The sequence below is a fragment of the Hemiscyllium ocellatum genome, chromosome 9 (genome assembly GCF_020745735.1).
Source record: "Hemiscyllium ocellatum isolate sHemOce1 chromosome 9, sHemOce1.pat.X.cur, whole genome shotgun sequence".
NCBI classification, from domain to species: domain Eukaryota; kingdom Metazoa; phylum Chordata; class Chondrichthyes; order Orectolobiformes; family Hemiscylliidae; genus Hemiscyllium; species Hemiscyllium ocellatum.
In genome coordinates, this window is record NC_083409.1 from 72,484,847 (window position 1) to 72,503,211 (window position 18,365).

Consider the following 18,365-nt stretch of genomic DNA (forward strand, 5'->3'; position numbering starts at 1 on the left):
TAACATCTGATGCAACAGCATACCCTCAATACTAAAGAGAAGTGGGCAAAATCTCAGCAGATGGAAGATGGTATGGAAAATGGGTGAATAGGCACTTTGCCAGGAAGAACAGAGAATAAATACACAAAGTCTGCAGACAACTGCAGCAGTGTGTGTGTGTCTGGGGTTCTTGTACGCTAGACTTTTGTGATTTATATACAAGTACAGCAGGGAGTCGGGATGGCAAACAGAACGTTGGTTTTTACTTCAAAGGGAATGGAGTACAAAAATAGGGAAGTCTAAGTAAAATGAGAAAAGGTACTAGTCATACCACACTTAGAATACTGTAAACAACAGTAAAGTGTTTGATGCTTAACTGCCCTCTGGGCAATTAGGGATGGACAATAAATGCTGGTCCAGCCAGTGATGCTCTCATTCCATGAATGAATAAATAAAATTAATCTAAGGAAAGATATCAGGCATTGGAGGCTGTCCTGAGAAGGATTGCCAAGTTAATACCAGGTATGTAAAGGAATGTCTTTGCGCAAGTCTAGCAGCAGACAGCATAATCTCAGGGTTTAGATTAGAGTGGTGCTGGAAAAGCACAGCAGTTCGGGCAGCATCCGAGGAGCAGTAAAATCGACGTTTCGGGCAAAAGCCCTTCATCAGGAATACAGGCAGAGAGCCTGAAGGGTGGAAAGATAAATTAGAGGAGGGTGGAGGTGGGGAGAAAGTAGCATAGAGTACAATAGGTGAGTGGGGGAGGTGATGAACGTTGTAGGTCAGGGAGGAGGGTGGAGTGGATAGGTGGAAAAGAAGATAGGCAGGTAAGACAAGTCATGGGGACAGTGCTGAGCTGGAAGTTTGGAGTTGGGGTGGGGTGGGGGAAGGGGAAATGAGGAAACTGATGAAGTCCACATTGATGCCCTGGGATTGAAGTGTTCCGAGGTGGAAGATGAGGTGTTGGGTGGTGAGGGAGCGGCGGTGAAGGAGGCCCAGTACCTCCATGTCCTCAGCTGAGTGGGAGGGGGAGTTGAAATGTTGGGCGACAGGGCGGTGTGGTTGATTGGTGCGGGTGTCCCGGAGATGTTCCCTAAAGCGCTCTGCTAGGAGGCGTCCAGTCTCCCCAATGTAGAGGAGACCACATCGGGAGCGACGGATACAATAAATGATATTGGTGGATGTGCAGGTAAAACTTTGATGGATGTGGAAGGCTGCTTTAGGGCCTTGGATGGAGGTGAGGGAGGAGGTGTGGACACAGGTTTTGCAATTCCTGTGGTGGCAGGGGAAGGTACCAGGATGGGAGGGTGGGCTGTAGGGAGGCGTGGACCTGACCAGGTAGTCACAAAGGGAACAGTCTTTGCGGAAGGCGGAAAGTGGTGGGGAGGGAAATATATCCCTGTGATGGGGTCCGTTTATAGGTGACGGAAATGTCGGCAAATGATTTTGTTTATGCGAAGGTTGGTAGGGTGGAAGGTGAGCACCAGGAGGGTTTTGTCCTTGTTATGTTTGGAGGGGTGGGGTCTAAGGGCGGAGATGCGGGATGTGGACGAGATTCGTTGGAGGGCATTTTTAACCACGTAGGCGTGTTCTGTGGTGGAAGTGGTCCTCCTGGGGGCAGATACGGTGGAGGCGGAGGAATTAGGAATACGGGATGGCATTTTTGTAGGAGGTAGGGTGGGAAGAGGTGTAATCCAGGTAGCTGTGGGAGTTGGTGGGTTTGTAAAAAATGTCGATGTCAAGTCGGTTGTCATTAATGGAGATGGAGAGGTCCAGGAAGGGGAGGGTGGTGTCAGAGATGGTCCAGGTAAATTTAAGGTCAGGGTGGAATGTATTGGTGAAGTCGATGAATTGCTCAACCTCCTCGCGGGAGCACGAGGTGGGGCCAATGCAGTCATCAATGTAGCGGGGAAGAGGTGGGGAGTGGTGCCGGTGTAATTACGGAAGATGGACTGTTTGGAACCATGGGTGACTATCTCCTTTTTCCTTGCTGCATTTTGTTTCTGAGTGCGATGGGTGTCTTTTCAAGTCCAGAGGAAGCATAAAAATCTTAACTGACTATTGCACACAGGAGCAGAAGTTGGCTATTTGGCCCATTGAATCCGCACTGCCATTCAGTGAGATCATGGCTGAGCTGATAACTTCAACTCCACTTTTCTGCCTTTTCCTCGCGGCCCCTTGATTCACTTACTGATTAAGTATATTTAAGTCTGAGAGACAGATTTTTAATGACCCAGCCTCAACAATCCTCTGTGGTAAAGAATTCCACAAATATATTCCCTCTGAGAGAATATAACAGCCAACTTCTGCTCCTGTGTGTAATAGTCAGTTAAGATTTTTATGCTTCTTCTGGACTTGAAAAGACAACCATCGCACTCAGAAACAAAATGCAACAAGGAAAAAGGAGATGGTCTCCCATGGTTCCAAAACAAGTTTTATTATCTGCTTAAAGCCTGTAAAAATGTCTAACTTGCACCAATTCTGAGGAAAGGTCAATGAACTGAAATTCTGTTGTTATCTCCAGAGATGCTATCAGACCTGCTGAATATTCCCATCATTTTATGTTCTTGCTGAAGAACCTGCAGCATTCTGCTTTTAAATTACTACAGTTTGTTTTGTTATAGTCCGCTGCATCAATAATTTTTTTCAAACCAAATTATACAAGGAGGCTTCTTATATAGCCAATCCAAAATATTGCTGGAGCTTCTTCAGAAGCCATGTTAGAAAGAATTTTCAAATGCTTTTAATTTTGATATATGATGTTTCGAAAAAAAAAACCGGAAGGTAATTCAAGCATCACCACATTATTATGAATGAAATTAGTCTCAAGCCAAATATGCACTAAACAGCATATTTCATAGCTGAAAAGAATTGTAAAGATGAACCTAGCAAATGGGTAGCCACATTTGAAGCTTCACTATTCCTAACTGTTTCTCAACTAGCCCAACATTCCATCCTACAGATGCTGGAAATTCAAAATAAGAACAGAAAATATTGAACACATTGAGCAGATCTTGCAGCTTCTAGGAAAAAGAAACTCTTATCACAACTCATAATGTTAACTTTATTTCTTTCTCCACAGATGCTGCCAGACATGCCTCAGTGTTTCCATAAGTTTATATTTCAAGCCTATTTTTAAAGTACATTAATAAGAAAACATTTACAACGGAAGGAGATTGTGAAACAAAACATTAAAAGTAACAAAATATTCTAAGTACACATTTTGCGTAGATTTCTAAATTAATTACCTGTGATAATGTGTTAAAATCAGCAAACCCACTTCCAAATGAATCACTTCCAAACACTGAGACAAAAGGGTCTGCAACTAGAACAGAGACAGATAAAGTTATCAAGAAGGAAAAAAAATCACATCACAGAGAAAGCACTTTTCTTTATCCACATGTTGGCTTTTATTAAAAATGCAATAGATAGGAACCAATAAGGTCTCAGGGGGGGTCTTGTGATTATAAGTTATTTACTAAGATAAATTCGTAAAGATTGATATTCACCCTTCATTGAAAAAGATAATTAAGGCTTAAAACTTCGAAACAAATTTGTCAAAAATCACCAAAGAACTGTGAATGCTGAAAATCAGAAACTGCTGGGAAAACTCAGCAGGTCTGGCAGCATCTCTAGAGAGAAAGCAGAGTTCACACGTCAGGTTTAGTGACAAAGAAAGGTTGTTGAAAAAAAGTGCATACGTTTTTAAGTTATGCTTCTGTCAAGTGAACAGACATATGAATATTTTACAACACCTCTGCAATCAAGATGCACACTCACATTAATTCTGTGTATGTCTATTACATTGATATTTTTAAGTATTGATTCTTAATTTATGTCCTTATTTCTCAATATATTTTGTTATAGTCACAGAGATGTACAGCACGGAAACAGACCCTTTGGTCCATCTCGTCCATGCTGACCAGCTAGCCCAACCCAATCTAGTCCAACCTGCCAGCACCAAGCCCATATCCCACCAAACCCTTCCTATTCATATACCCATCCAGATACCTTTTAAATGTTGCAATTGTACTCGCCTCCAGCACATCCTCTGGCAGCTCATTCCATACACCTGAAAAAGTTGCCCCCTTAATCTCTTTGATATCTTTCCCCGCTCACCCTAAACCTATGCCCTCTAGTTCTGGACTCCCCCACCACAGTGAAAAGACTTCGTTTATTTATCCTATCCATGCCCCTCATGATTTTGTAAACCTCTATAAGGCCCTCAGCCGCTGACACTCCAGGGAAAACAAGCCCAGCCTATTCAACCTCTCCCTATAGCTCAAATCCTCCAACCCTGGCAACATCCTTGTAAATCTTTTCTGAACCCTTTCAAGTTTAACATCTTTCCAATAGGAAGGACATCAGAACTGCACACAATATTTAAAAAATGGCCTAACCAATGTCCTGAACAGCTGCAACACGACTTCCCAACTCCTGTACTCAATTCTCTGACTAATAAAAGAAAGCATACCAAATGCCTTCTATCTACCTGCAAGTCCACTTTCAAGGAGCTATGAACGTGCATTCCAAGGTCTCTTTGTTCAGCAACACTCTCTCGGACCTTACCATCAAGATTTTAAGTCCACCAAGATTTGCTTTCCCAAAATGCAGCACCTCACATTTATCTGAATTAAACTCCATCTGCCACTTCTCGTCCATTGGCCCATCTCATCAAGATCCTGTTGTAATCTGAGGTAACCTTCTTCGCTGTCCACCACACCTCCAATTTTGGTGTCATCTGCAAACTTACTAATAATACCTCTTATGCTCACATCCAAATCATTTATATTAATGATGAAAAGTAGTGGACCCAGCACCAATCCTTGTGGCTTTCCACTGGTCACAGGCCTCCAGTCTGTAAAACAACCCTCCACCACCACTCTCTGTCTTCCACCTTTGAGTCAGTTCTGTATCCAAACGGCTAGTTCTCCCTGTATTCCTTGAGATCTAACCTTGCTAGTCAGTCTCCCGTGGGGAACCTTGTGGAATGCCTTACTGAAGTCCATATAGATTAATCTACCGCTCTGCCCTCATCAATCTTCTTTGTTACTTCTTCAAAAAACTCAATCAAGTTTGTGAGACATGATTTCCCATGCACAAAGCCATGCTGACTATCCCTAATCAGTCCTTGCCTTTCCAAATACATGTACATCCTGTCCCTCAGGATTCCCTCCAACAACTTGCCTACCACCAACGTCAGGTTCACTGGTCTATAGTTCCCTGGCTTGTCCTTAACACCTTTCTTAAACCGTGGCACCACGTTAACCAATCTCCAGTCTTCCGGCACCTCACTTGTGACTATCGATGATACAAATATCTCAGCAAGAGGCCCAGCAATCACTTCTCTAGCTTCCCACAGAGTTTGAGGGTACACCTGATCAGGTCCTAGGGACTTATCCACTTTACTGCTTCAAGACATCCAGCACTTCCTCCTCTATGATATGGACATTTTACAAAGTGTCAACATCTATTTTCTTACATTTATATCTTCCATGTCCTTTTCCACAGTAAATACTCATGCAAAATACTTGTTTAGTATCTCCCCCATCTCTTGCAGCTCCGCACAAAGGCTGCCTTGCTGATCTTTATGGGGCCCTATTCTCTCCCTAGTTACCCTTTTAGAACATAGAACACTACAGTGCAGAACAGGCCCTTCGGCCCTCGATGTTGCACCGACCTGTGAACTATTCTCAGCTCGTCCCCCTACACTATCCCAAAATCATCCATGTGCTTATCTAAGGATTGTTTAAATCTCCCTAATGTGGCTGAATTGACTACATTAGCAGGTAGGGCATTCCACGCCATACCACTCTCTGCGTGAAGAACTTTCCTCTGACATCTGTCTTAAATCTATCACCTCTCAATTTGCAGCTATGCCCTCTCGTACAAGCTGACGTCATCATCCCAGGAAAAAGTATTTCACTGTCTACCCTATCTAATCCTCTGATCATCTTGTATTCTCTATCAAATCCCCCCTTAGCCTTCTTCTTTCCAATGAGAACAGGCCCAAGTCTCTCAGACTTTCCTCATAAGATCTTCCCTCCAGACCAGGCAACATCCTGGTAAATCTCCTCTGCACCTTTTCCAATGCTTCCACATCCTTCCTGTAATGAGGCAACCTGAACTGTACACAAAATTCCAAGTGTGGCCGCACTAGCTTTTGTATAGCTGCAGCATGATATTGCAGTTCCGGAACTCAATCCCTCTACCAATAAAACCTAATACAGCGTATGCCTTCTTCACAGCACTATCCACCTGGGTGGCAACTTTCAGGGATCTATGCACATGGACTCCAAGATCCCTCTGCACATCTACACTACCAAGAATCTTTCCATTGATCCAGTATTCTGCCTTCCTGTAATTCTTCCCAAAGTGCATCACCTCACATTTAGCTGCATTGAACTCCATTTGCCACTTCTCAACCCAATTCTGCAGTTTATCAAAGTCACCCTACAACCTGTAACATTCTTCCACACTGTCCACTACTCCACTGACTTTAGTGTCATCTGCAAGTTTACTAATCCACCCACCTATGCCTGCGTCTAAGTCATTTATAAAAATGACAAACAACAGTGGTCCCAAAACAGATCCTTGTGGCACACCACTAGTAACCAGACTCCAGACTGAATATTTTCCAGCAACCATCACTCACTGCCTTCTTCCAGAAAGCCAGTTTCTAATCCAAACTGCTAAATCACCCTCAATTCCATGCCTCTGCATTTTCTCCACTTGCCTATCAGGTGGAACCTTATCAAAGGCTTTACTGAAGTCCATGTATACCACGTCAATTGCTCTACCCTCATCTACATGCTTGGTCACATTCTCAAAAAACTCAATGAGGTTTGTGCGACACGATCTGCCCTTGACAAAACCATGTTGACTATCTGAAATCAAATTGTTGCTTGTTAGGTGATTATAAATCTTATCTCTTATAATCCTTTCCAAAATCTTTCCTACAACAGAAGTAAGGCTCACTGGTCTAGACATTTTTGTCCTTAACATATTTGTAAAAACCCTTTGCATTCTCCTTAATTCTATTTGCCAAAGATATCTCACGTCCCCTTTAGGCCCTCCTGATTTCCCTTTTAAGTGCACTCCGACTCTGTTTATACTCTTCTTAGGATTCATTTAATCTATCCTGTCTATACCAGACATTTCCTTCCTTCTTTTTCTTAACCAAACCATCAATTTCTTTTGTCATCCAGCATTCCATATACTTACGAGCCTTTCCTTTCACCCTAACAGGAATACACCTTCTCTGGACTCTCGTTATTTCATTTCTGAAGACTTCCCATTTTCCAGCAATCCTCTTACCTATGAACATCTGCACCTCATCAACTTTGCAAGTTCTTGCCTAATACTGTCAAAATTGGCTTTAATTCAATTTCGAACTTCAACTTTTGGATCTGGTCTATCCTTTTCCATCACGATATTAAAATTAATAGAATTATGATCTCTGGCCCCAAGGTGCTCTCCCACTGACACCTCAGTCACCTGCCCTGCCTTATTTCCCAAGAGTAGGTCAAGTTTTGCACCTTCTCTAGTAGGTACATCCACATACTGAAACAGAACATTTTCTTGTACACAATTAACAAATTCCTCTCCATCTAAACCCTTAACACTATTGCAGACCTGGTCTATGTTTGGAAAGTTAAAATCCCCTACCATAACCACCCTATTATTCTTAAAGTTAAATGAGATCTCCTTACAAATTTGTTTCTCAATTTCCCTCTGACTATTCGGGGGTCTATAATACAATCCCAGTAAGGTGACCATCCCTTTCTTATTTCTCAGTTCCACCCAAATAACTTCCCTAGATGTATTTCCGAGAATATCCTCCCTCAGTATAGCTGTAATGTTATCCCTTATCAAAAACATCACTCCCCCTCCTCTCTTGCCTCCCTTTCTATCTTTCCTGTAGCATTTGTATCCTGGAACATTAAGCTGCCAGTCCTGTCCATCCCTGAGGAGAAAGTGAGGTCTGCAGATGCTGGAGATCAGAGCTGAAAATGTGTTGCTGGAAAAGCGCAGCAGGTCAGGCAGCATCCAAGGAACAGGAGATTCGACGGTTCGGGCATAAGCCCTTCTTCAGGAAGGGCTTACGCCCTAAACGTCGAATCTCCTGTTCCTTGGATGCTGCCTGACCTGTTGCACTTTTCCAGCAACACATTTTCAGCTCTGTCCATCCCTGGGCCATGTTTCTGTAATTGCTATGATATCCCAGTCCCATGTTCCTAACCATGCCCCGAGTTCATGTGCCTTTCCTGTTAGGCTTCCTGCATTGAAATAAATGTAGTTTAATTTATCAGTTCTACCTTGTTCTCTGCTTTGTCCCCGCCTGTCCTGACTAACTCACTTCTGTTCTCAACTGAACCAGTCTCAGATTGATCTCTTTCCTCACCATCTCCTGGGTCCACCCCCTCACCTTAATAGTTTAAATCCTCCCGAGCAATTCTAGCAAATTTCCCTGCCAGTGTATTAGTCACCTTGCAATTTAGATGCAACCCCGTCCTTCTTGTACAGGTCACTTCTACCCCAAAAGAGGTTCCAATGATCCAAAAATATGAATCCTTCTCCCATATATCAGCTCCTCAGCCATGCATTCATCTGCTCTATCCTCCTATTCCTGCCCTCACTAGCACATAGCACCGGAAGTAACCCAGATATTACTACTCTCAAGGATCTCCTTTTTAAATTCCTGCCGGACTCTCTGTAATCTCCCTTCAGAATCTCAACCTTGTCCCTTCCTATGTCGTTGGTTCCAATGTAGACAATGACTTCTTGCTGGCCCCTGGCCCCCTTGAGAACATTCTGCACTCTCTCTGAGGTATCCTTGATCCTGGCACCAGGGATGCAACACACCATTCTGATTTTTCGCTGCTGGCCACAGAAATGTCTGTCTGTACCTCGGACTAGAGAGTCCACTAACACAAACGATCTCTTGGAACCCAATGTACCTTTCATTACATGAGAGCCAGTCTCAGTACTAGAAACTTGGCTTTTCGTGCTATATTCCCCTGAGAATCCATTGCCCCCTACATTTTCCAAAACAGCATACTTGTTTGAAATGGGAGCAGCTATAGAAGACTCCTGCACTACCTGCCTACCCCTCTTACCTTTTCTCGAGTTAACCCATCTATGTGACTGTATCTGAGACTTGCCCCCCTTCCTATAACTGCCATCTATCACATCCCTTTGCTCTTGTAAATTCCTCATTGCCGTTAATTGTCTCTCTAACTATGATCCTGCTGAGCTCAAGCCAGCTCCATGTTTTCTGCAACAGTGACTATGCTTAAAAGTAGTGGCTGCAAATGGTTTTCAAACATTGTGGTGAAGTTGTCAAAGAAACCATGCAAATGCAAGGTCTTTATTTTACATGCAAATTTCATAGTCTTGTGCATTAGTTATGTGAGGTCCCCTACTTACGAATGTGCAACTTATGAATGCTCATACTTGGAAAGATGTGCCCAAAAAGTAGTATCACTTTCAATATCCAACATATGATCATTTCCTGTACTTAGAAGGGACTGCTTTATATTGTCCTGCATTGTGTTCCAACTTGCATGAAGTTCGACTGACAAATAGACTCAGGAACAGAACCTGTTTGCAATCTGGGGACTTCCTATATTTTGAAGTCTACTCCTAAATGATACTTTATTGGAACAGTAAACTTTTGATTGTACTTTGCTTTCATCAAGTATGCAATCACACATTCAGTTGTTAAGAGGTGTCCATGCTTGAAGCAGAAACACTGTAGTTTCAGGGGTTGAGGCACCTTGCCTTATTTGATGAGAAAACTCCGAAATTAGTTAGAACTGAGATTTGGGATGCTGGTGGAAGTGGGGTGTGATGGGAGGTGGCACAGAGCGAGCGAGAGGGTGAGCTAAAAAGGAGAGAAGAGAGAGGTTGTGCTGGTGAGAATCTAAAATGGAAGAGAGTCCCTGCATTTTAGAGACCATATAAGGTGAAATTCCTGCCAGAGGATGTTCAGGTTATGAACAGTTTTAACTTGGTTCAGTCACAATAAGCTGTGTACCATCAGGAGGAGAGATAATATCCAGAGTACAACACAGCCCGAATGAGTATATAGTTCTGGGACAAAAACAAAGTTGATGGAAAAGCTCCATAGGTCAAGCAGCATCTGTGAAGAGAAATCAAAGTTAACGTTTCAGATCCGGTGACCCTTCCTTAGATCTTTCCTGGTTTCTGATTTACAGCATTTGCAGTTCTTTCGGTTTTCATATTGTTTGGGAATTTGGAGGTAGCATGGGAACACAATTGGTAAAGTCTCTCTTCTGTCTCCATTTTAAGAGTTTAAAAATTAATAGTCTAGATAAAATGTTAATAAAAAGGTAGCTGACTCAGCTGATTGAGTTATCACCTGAAGTCTGAATTGGGCTTTAACAGGTGTTAATTACTACTGAAACTAAGTGTTTGCCATCTCAGTTCTGAAGGCCTGTTGAAAGCGCAGAATCAGTAAGCTTTGTGTGTTCAGGAAGGAGAGATCACATCCAGAGTGAGACACTGCCCAAGTGAGGACTGTACACACCTCAGGGACTTTGGAGGCAGTGTGGGAATTTGGTACAGGAGGAAGAGGTGCTGTTTGCTTGTTTTTACAAGATAAATTTAAGCAAAGTATCAAAGGCCCAGTAAAAGGAAGAATGACATCACAGGAAAACCAGAAATTCACTGGCTGGTAAAAGCTATTAGTTTGACTATTGTACATTATTTTCAGATTGAAGGTAAATGGGGTAAGTACGTACAAGCTACAGATTGCAAATTATTATTACAAGACCAGTTGGCATTTGCTTTAAAAATTGAAGTAAGAACTGAGACTCTACAACTGTAGTGTCTCCCACCCGTCCTCCTCTAACCTAGTTAATAAGATAAGGTTCATTCTAAACGTCCTCTATTGAATATAAGTTTGTTATTAATTTTATAGCAACTTGAACCAAGCTTTCTACTTTAGTGTTGAGTGGGTGTTCAGATAAGTCGGGTATGGAGGCTAGGGCAGTTGCTTGCTCCTCCTGCAGAATGTGGCAGGTGGGAGTCATGGCATATGTCTCCGCTGACTACATCTGCGGGAAGTGCACCCAACTCCAGCTCCTTGAAAACCGTGTTAGGGAATTGGAGCTAGAGCTGGATGAACTACGGATCATTCGGGAGGCTGAGGGGGTAATTGAGAGGAGTTACCGGGAGTTGGTCACTCCAAAGGTCAGGACAAGGATAGATGGGTTACAGTTAGGGGGAAGGAAAGGGGACAGTCAGACTGTGCAGAGATCCCCTGTGGACATTCCCCTCAGCAATAAGTATACCGTTTTGGATACTGCTGGGGGGGGGAATGACCTACCAGAGGAAAGCCACAGCAGTCAGTTCTCTGGCACTGAGCCTGACACTGTGACAAAGAAGGGAAGGGGGCAGAATAGAAAAGTACTCATAATAGGGGACTTGATAATTAGGGGAATCAACAGGAGATTTAGTGGAGAGGATCGGGATTCCCGGAAGATATGCTGCATTCCTGGTGCCAGGGTCTGGGACGTCTCCGATCGGGTGTATAAGGTTCTAAAAGGGGAGGGCGAACAGCCAGAAATCATGTTACATATTGGCACTAATGATATAGCCAGGAAAAGAATCGAGGATATAAAAAGTGATTTCAGGGAGTTAGGATGAAGCTGCAAAGCAGGATGAACAGAGTAGTGTTCTCTAGTTTACTACAGGTGCCATGAGATAGCGAGGCGAGGAACAGGGACCGGGCGCAGCTTAACACGTGGCTGCGCAGCTGGTGTAGGAGGGAAGGCTTCAGATATGTAGATAATTGGGATGCCTTCTGGGGAAGGTGGGACCTGTAAAAGAAGGACAGGTTGCATCTGAACTGGAAGGGGACCAATGTCCTGGGTGAGTAGTTCGAGAGTGTTTAAACTAGTGTGGCAGGGGGGTGGGAACCTGAGCTGTATACCGGAGGTGAGAGTTGATGCAGATGAGGCAATAGCAAGAGGTAGACCAGCTAGTGGGAAGGAACCAAAGGATCAGGTAAAGTGTGTTTGCTTTAACGCAAGGAATATCAGGAATAAAAGTGATGAACTTAGAACATGGATCAGTACCTGGTGCTATGATACTGTAGCCATAACAGAGACATGGGTTTCTCAGGGGCAGGAATGGTTGCTGGATGTTCCAGGGTTTGCAGCATTTAAAAAGAATAGGGAGGGGGAAAAAAAAGGAGGGGGTGTAGCACTACTAATCAGAGAAGGTATCACAGCTACAGAAGCTTCCACTGTCGAGGAAGATCTGCCTACCGAGTCAGTATGGGTGGAAATTAGGAACAGCAAGGGAGCAGTCACCTCGTTAGGGGTTTACTACAGGCCCCCCAATAGCAGCAGGGAGATGGAAGAAAGCATAGGTCGGCAAATTTTGGAAAAGTGTGGACGTAGTAAGGTTGTTGTAATGGGTGACTTTAACTTTCCCAATATTGATTGGAACCTAGGGCGGCACGGTGGCACAGTGGTTAGCACTGCTGCCTCACAGCGCCAGCAGACCCGGGTTCAATTCCCGACTCAGGCGACTGACTGTGTGGAGTTTGCACGTTCTCCCCGTGTCTGCGTGGGTTTCCTCCGGGTGCTCTGGTTTCCTCCCACAGTCCAAAGATGTGCGGGTCAGGTGAATTGGCCATACTAAAATTGCCCGTAGTGTTAGGTAAGGGGTAAATGTATGGGTGGGTTGCGCTTCGGCGGGTCGGTGTGGACTTGTTGGGCCGAAGGGCCTGTTTCCACACTAAGTAATCTAATCTAATCTAATCTCCTTCGAGCAGAAGATTTGAATGGAGCTGTTTTTGTAAGATGTGTTCAGGAGGGTTTCCTAACTCAGTACGTTGATAGACCGACGAGGGGAGAGGCCATTCTAGACTTGGTGCTCAGAAACGAGCCAGGGCAGGTATCAGATCTTGTGATGGGAGAGTATTTTGATGATAGTGACCACAGCTGCCTCGCATTCTACATAGCTATGGAGAAAGAGAGGATTAGGCAAAATGGAAGGATATTTAATTGGGGAAGAGGAAACTATGATGCGATTAGACATGAGTTAGGAAGCATGGATTGGGAGCAATTGTTCCATGGTAAAAGCACTATAGACGTGTGGAGACTGTTTAAGGAACAGTTGTTGCAAGTGATGAATAAATATGTCCCTCTGAGACAGGCAAGAAGTGGTAAGATAAAGGAACCTTGGATGACGAGAGCGGTGGAGCTTCTCATCAAAAGGAAAAAGGTAGCTTACATAGGGTGGAGGAAGCTAGGGTAAAGCTCAGGTCTACAGGATTACAGGCAGGCGAGGAAGGAGCTCAAAAATGATCTAAGGAGAGCCAGGAGGGGGCACGAGAAAGGCTTGGCAGAACAGATTAGGGAGAACACAAAGGCATTTTACACTTAAGTGAGGAATAAGAGAATGGTCAAAGAAAGAGTAGGGCCGATCAGGGATAGCATAAGGAATGTGTGCGCGGAGTCTGAGGAGGTAGGGGAAGCCCTAAATGAGTTTTTTTTGCTTCTGTCTTTACGAAAGAAACCAACTTTGTAGTAAGTGAAACCTTTGAAGAGCAGGTGTGCATGCTGGAATAGATAGAGATAGAGGAAGCTGATGTGCTGAAAATTTTGTCAGACATTAAGATTGACAAGTCGCCAGGCCCGGACCAGATTTGTCCTCAGCTGCTTTGGGAAACGAGAAATGCAATTGCTTCGCCACTTGCGAAGATCTTTGCATCCTCGCTCTCCACTGGAGTCGTACCTGAGGACTGGAGAGAGGCAAATGTAATTCCTCTCTTCAAGAAAGGAAATAGGGAAATCCCCAGCAATTACAGACCAGTAAGTCTCACGTCTGTCGTCTACAAGGTGGTTGAAAGGATTCTGAGGGATAGGGTTTATGACCATCTGGAAGAGCACGGCTTGATTAAATGCAGTCAACACGGCTTTGTGAGGGGCAGGTAATGCCTCACAAACCTTATCGAGTTCTTTGAGGATGTGACTAGAAAAGTTGATGAGGGTTGAGCTGTGGATGTGGTGTACTTGGACTTCAGCAAGGCATTTGATAAGGTTCCCCATGGTAGGCTCATTCAGAAGATCAGGAGGAATGGGATACAGGGGAACTTAGCTGTCTGGATACAGAATTGGCTGGCCAACAGAAGACAGCGAGTGGTAGTAGAAGGAAAATATTCTGCCTGGAAGTCTGTGGTGAGTGGTCTTCCACAGGGCTCTGTCCTTGGGCCTCTACTGTTTGTAATTTTTATTAATGACTTGGATGAGGGGATTGAAGGATGGGTCAGCAAGTTTTCAGAAGACACAAAGGTTGGAGGTTTTGTTGACAGTATAGAGGGCTGTTGTAGGCTGCAGCGGGACATTGACAGGATGCAGAGATGGGCTGAGAGGTGACAGATGGAGTTCAACCTGGATAAATGCGAGGTGATGCATTTTGGAAGGTTGAATTTGAAAGCTGAGTACAGGATTAAGGATAGGATTCTTGGCAGTGTGGTGGAACAGAGGGATCTTGGTGTGCAGGTGCATAGATCCCTCAAAATGGCCACCCAAGTGGACAGGGTTGTTAAGAAAGCATATGGTGTTTTGGGTTTCATTAACAGGGGGATTGAGTTTAAGAGTTGTGAGATCTTGTTGCAGTTCTATAAAACTTTGGTTAGACCGCACTTGGAATACTGCGTCCAGTTCTGGTCGCCCTATTATTGGAAAGATGTGGATGCTTTGGAGAGGGTTCAGAGGAGGTTTACCAGGATGCTGCCTGGACTGGAGGGCTTACCTTATGCAGAGAGGTTGACTGAGCTCGGACTTTTTTCATTGGAGAAAAGGAGGAGAAGAGGGGACCTAATTGAGGTATACAAGATAATGAGAGGCATAGATAAAGTCGATAGCCAGGGATTATTTCCCAGGGCAGAAATGACTAACACGGGGGGTCATAGTTTTAAGTTGGTTGGAGGAAAGTATAGAGGGGATGTCAGAGACGGATTCTTTACACAGAGAGTTGTGAGAGCATGGAATGCGTTGCCAGCAGCAGTTGTGGAGGCAGGGTCATTGGGAACATTTAAGAGACTCCTGGACATGCATATGGTCACAGAAATTTGAGGGTGCATACATGAGGATCAGTGGTCGGCAGAACATTGTGGGCTGAAGGGCCTGTTCTGTGCTGTACTGTTCTATGTTCTAAATAAAAGAGACGTAGGGCCAGGCAATGCATTGTACCTGCATAATGTGGAAACTGTAGGACCCCATTGTGGTTCATTGTGACCAGTAGCAAGTGGTGGTTGCTTGAGGAACTCCAACTCAGAGGTAATGTGCTGGAGTCTGAGCTTCAAACATTGCGACACATCAGCAAAGGGGAAAGAGTAACCTGAACGTTGTGCTTCAGGAGACAGTCACATCACTTCAATTAACTACCTCAAATTCAGTCAGTGGTCAGGGACTGGAGGATGTGACTACGAACAAGGCAGGTAAAGGGATCCAGGAGGTAATGCTGAAGGAGCCTCAGCCCTTGAGCTTGTTTAACAGGTTTAAATTCTTACTCCCTGCAGGATAGATCAGGGGCTTGAGCGGGGGGGGGGGGGGGGGGGGGGGGGGGGGAGAGGGAGAGAGATGGGGGGGGAAGAGAGAGAGAGAGAGAGAGAGAGAGATATATAGATAGAGAGAGATAGATAGATAGATAGATAGAGAGATAGAGAGAGATAGATAGAGAGATAGATAGAGAGATAGATAGATAGATATATGGTCCCAAAGGTCATGTTGCCTGCGTACTATCAAAGCTCAGAATCGCTCATCTCGGCTGCAGAGGAACTTGGAGTGGGAGGGGTATGGTCCTGAAAGGGAGAAGCTGGAATGAGATGTAACAGTATTACGATTAAGTAAAAGGTGTCTACAAAGACATGAGGGAAGACTTAGCCAGAACTGACTGGAAAGATAGCCTAGCAGGGAAGTCAGTGAAGCAGCACAGGCAGAAGTTTCTGGAATTAATTCAGGAGGCAGAGCAGAAACTTATCCCAAGGAAGAAGAAATGTACTAAGGGGAGGACAAAACAGCTATGGCTGACAAGGCAATTCAAGGACAGCATTAAAGCAAAATAAAAAAAAATATAATGTGGTGAATGTTAGTGGGAAACCAGAGGATTGGCAAGCAGAGGATAACTAAAAAAACAAAAATGGAGGAGAAAATGAAATATGAGACTAACCAGCTAGTAAAATAAGAGAATTGCAAGATTTTTTTTGATATATAAAAGGTAACAGAGAGAGGCAAGAGTGGACATTAGACTGCAGGAAAATAAGGCTGGAGAAGTAGTAATGAGAACAAAGAAATGGTGGAGGAACTGAATAGGTACTTTGCATCAGTTTTCACAGTGGAAGACACCAGCAGCAAACCAGAACTTCAGGAGTCAAGGGACAGAGGTGAATGTAGTGGCCATCATTCAGGAGAAGGTGCTGAGGAAGCTGAAAGGTCTGAAGGGGCATAAATCACTGAGACTCTACCCTATAGTTCTGAAGGAGATAACTGGAGATTGTACAGGCATTGGTGGTGATCTTTCAGGAATCACTGGAGTCAGGGAGGATCCCAGAGGACTGGAAAATGGCTAATTTGGCATCCCTGTTTAAAAAGGGATGGAGGCAGAAGGAAGGAAACTATTGGCTGGTTAGCCTGAGCTTTGGTTAGAGCTAACATTTTAGAGTCCATTATTAAGAATGAGATTGCAAAGTTCTTGGAAGTGCATGATAAAAGAGCGCTGAGTGAGCACAGCTTCAAGAGGGGGAGGTCATAGCTGAGAAATCTGTTCAAAGTTTTTCAGGTGGTAATGAGCAAGTTAGACAAAGGAGAGCCAATGGATGTTATCTATTTGGATTTTCAGAAGGTCTGGAAGAAAGGGCTGCACAGGAGGCTGCTAAATAAGATAACATCCCATGATGTTAGGGGATGAACGGTTTGTCATATGAAGAGCAGTCGAGGGCTCTGGACCTTGCTCGAAGTAGTTTAGAAGGGTGAGGAGGATCTGATGAAAACTTACAGAATATTGAGCGCTTGGATAGTGTGGATGTGGGGAAGATGTTTCAACTGGTTGGAGAGAATAGAACTGGAGGGTTCAGCCTCAAAGTGAAGGGATAACCCTTTAGGATGGAGACGAGAAAGAATATTTCAGCCAGAAGGTGACTGTTCTGTGGAACTCATTTCTGCAGAAAGCCGTTAAGGCCAAGTCATAGAGTGTATTCAAGACAGAGATAGATGGGTTCTCAGTTAGTAAGGGGATCACGGGTGACGGGATGAGGTAGGAGAATGGGGTTGAGAAATACATCAACTATGATTAAACAGCAGAACAGACTGCTGGGCAAAAAAAAATCTTCTGCTCCTATATCTTATGGTCTTCCATGTCAGGGATACATGACATACAACATCGGAAACGTTTTTATTTCAAGATCTGCCACTTTATTATGAAACTTCAAACTGTGTTGCCAAGATCTGAAACATATAAAATGGTGTACAAGAAAAGATACTCTGGTTCATCTTGCCTGTCTTGTACAATTGTTAACTGTCACACAACACCAGGTTATAGTCCAACAGGTTTAATTGGAAGCACACTAGCTTTCAGAGCATTGCACAATTGTTACTTGCTACTTGCTACTCACCAGAGCTATGCAATTTATTGTGAAAAAAAGAAAACGTCAAATATTTGGGATAACAATCTGGAAAATTTATTTCCAATCCCATTAGGCAACCAAAATCATACCAGGTCATCAATGACAATGATTTTGACATTTGATACCAGCCAATAACAAGTTGAGCTTTCAATTGAAGTAATTCAGTGAATCAGCACTTAGCACACAAGTAGGCAATCTGGCCATTAAAACTAAGTATTATTATCTAACCCAATCCTGTCCTTACTTAGAACCTAAGAACTCGGTGCAGGAGTAGGCCATCTGGCCATTCCAGCCCGCTCTGCCACATTCAATACGATCACTGCTGATTTTTTTGTGGCCTCAGCTCCATTTACCCGCCCTCTCTCCATCACCCATAATTCCTTTACTGTTCAAAAAAGTATCTATCTTAGCTTTAAAAACATTTATTGAGGAAGCCTCAACTCCTTCATTGGGCAGGGTATTCCATGGATTCACAACTCTCTGGGTGAAGAAGTTCCTTCTCAATTCAGTCCTAAATCTGCTCCCCCTAATTTTGAGTCAATGTCCTCTTGTCCTAGTTTCTACTGCCAATGAAAACATCCTCTCTACCTCTCTCACTTATTCCCTTCATATTTTAAAATGTTTCTTTAAGATCACCACCCCCCCCCCATTCTTCTCAATTCCACTGAATATAAATTCCAGTCTACTCAGTCTCTGTTCTGAAGCTAATCCTCAATTCCAG

General features: G+C 43.8%; 1 protein-coding gene across 3 annotated transcripts in view; it reads right to left on the reverse strand.

Annotated features, from left to right (window-relative positions):
• The window catches only part of eps15 (epidermal growth factor receptor pathway substrate 15), a 185,971-nt gene that overhangs the window by 8,859 nt on the left and 158,747 nt on the right, over window positions 1–18,365 (reverse strand). For all 3 annotated transcript variants that reach the window (XM_060830449.1, XM_060830448.1, XM_060830450.1), the window contains exon 22: window positions 3,228–3,304. In XM_060830449.1, the coding sequence (XP_060686432.1) occupies window positions 3,228–3,304 (77 nt within the window). The remainder of the gene's footprint in view (window positions 1–3,227; window positions 3,305–18,365) is intronic.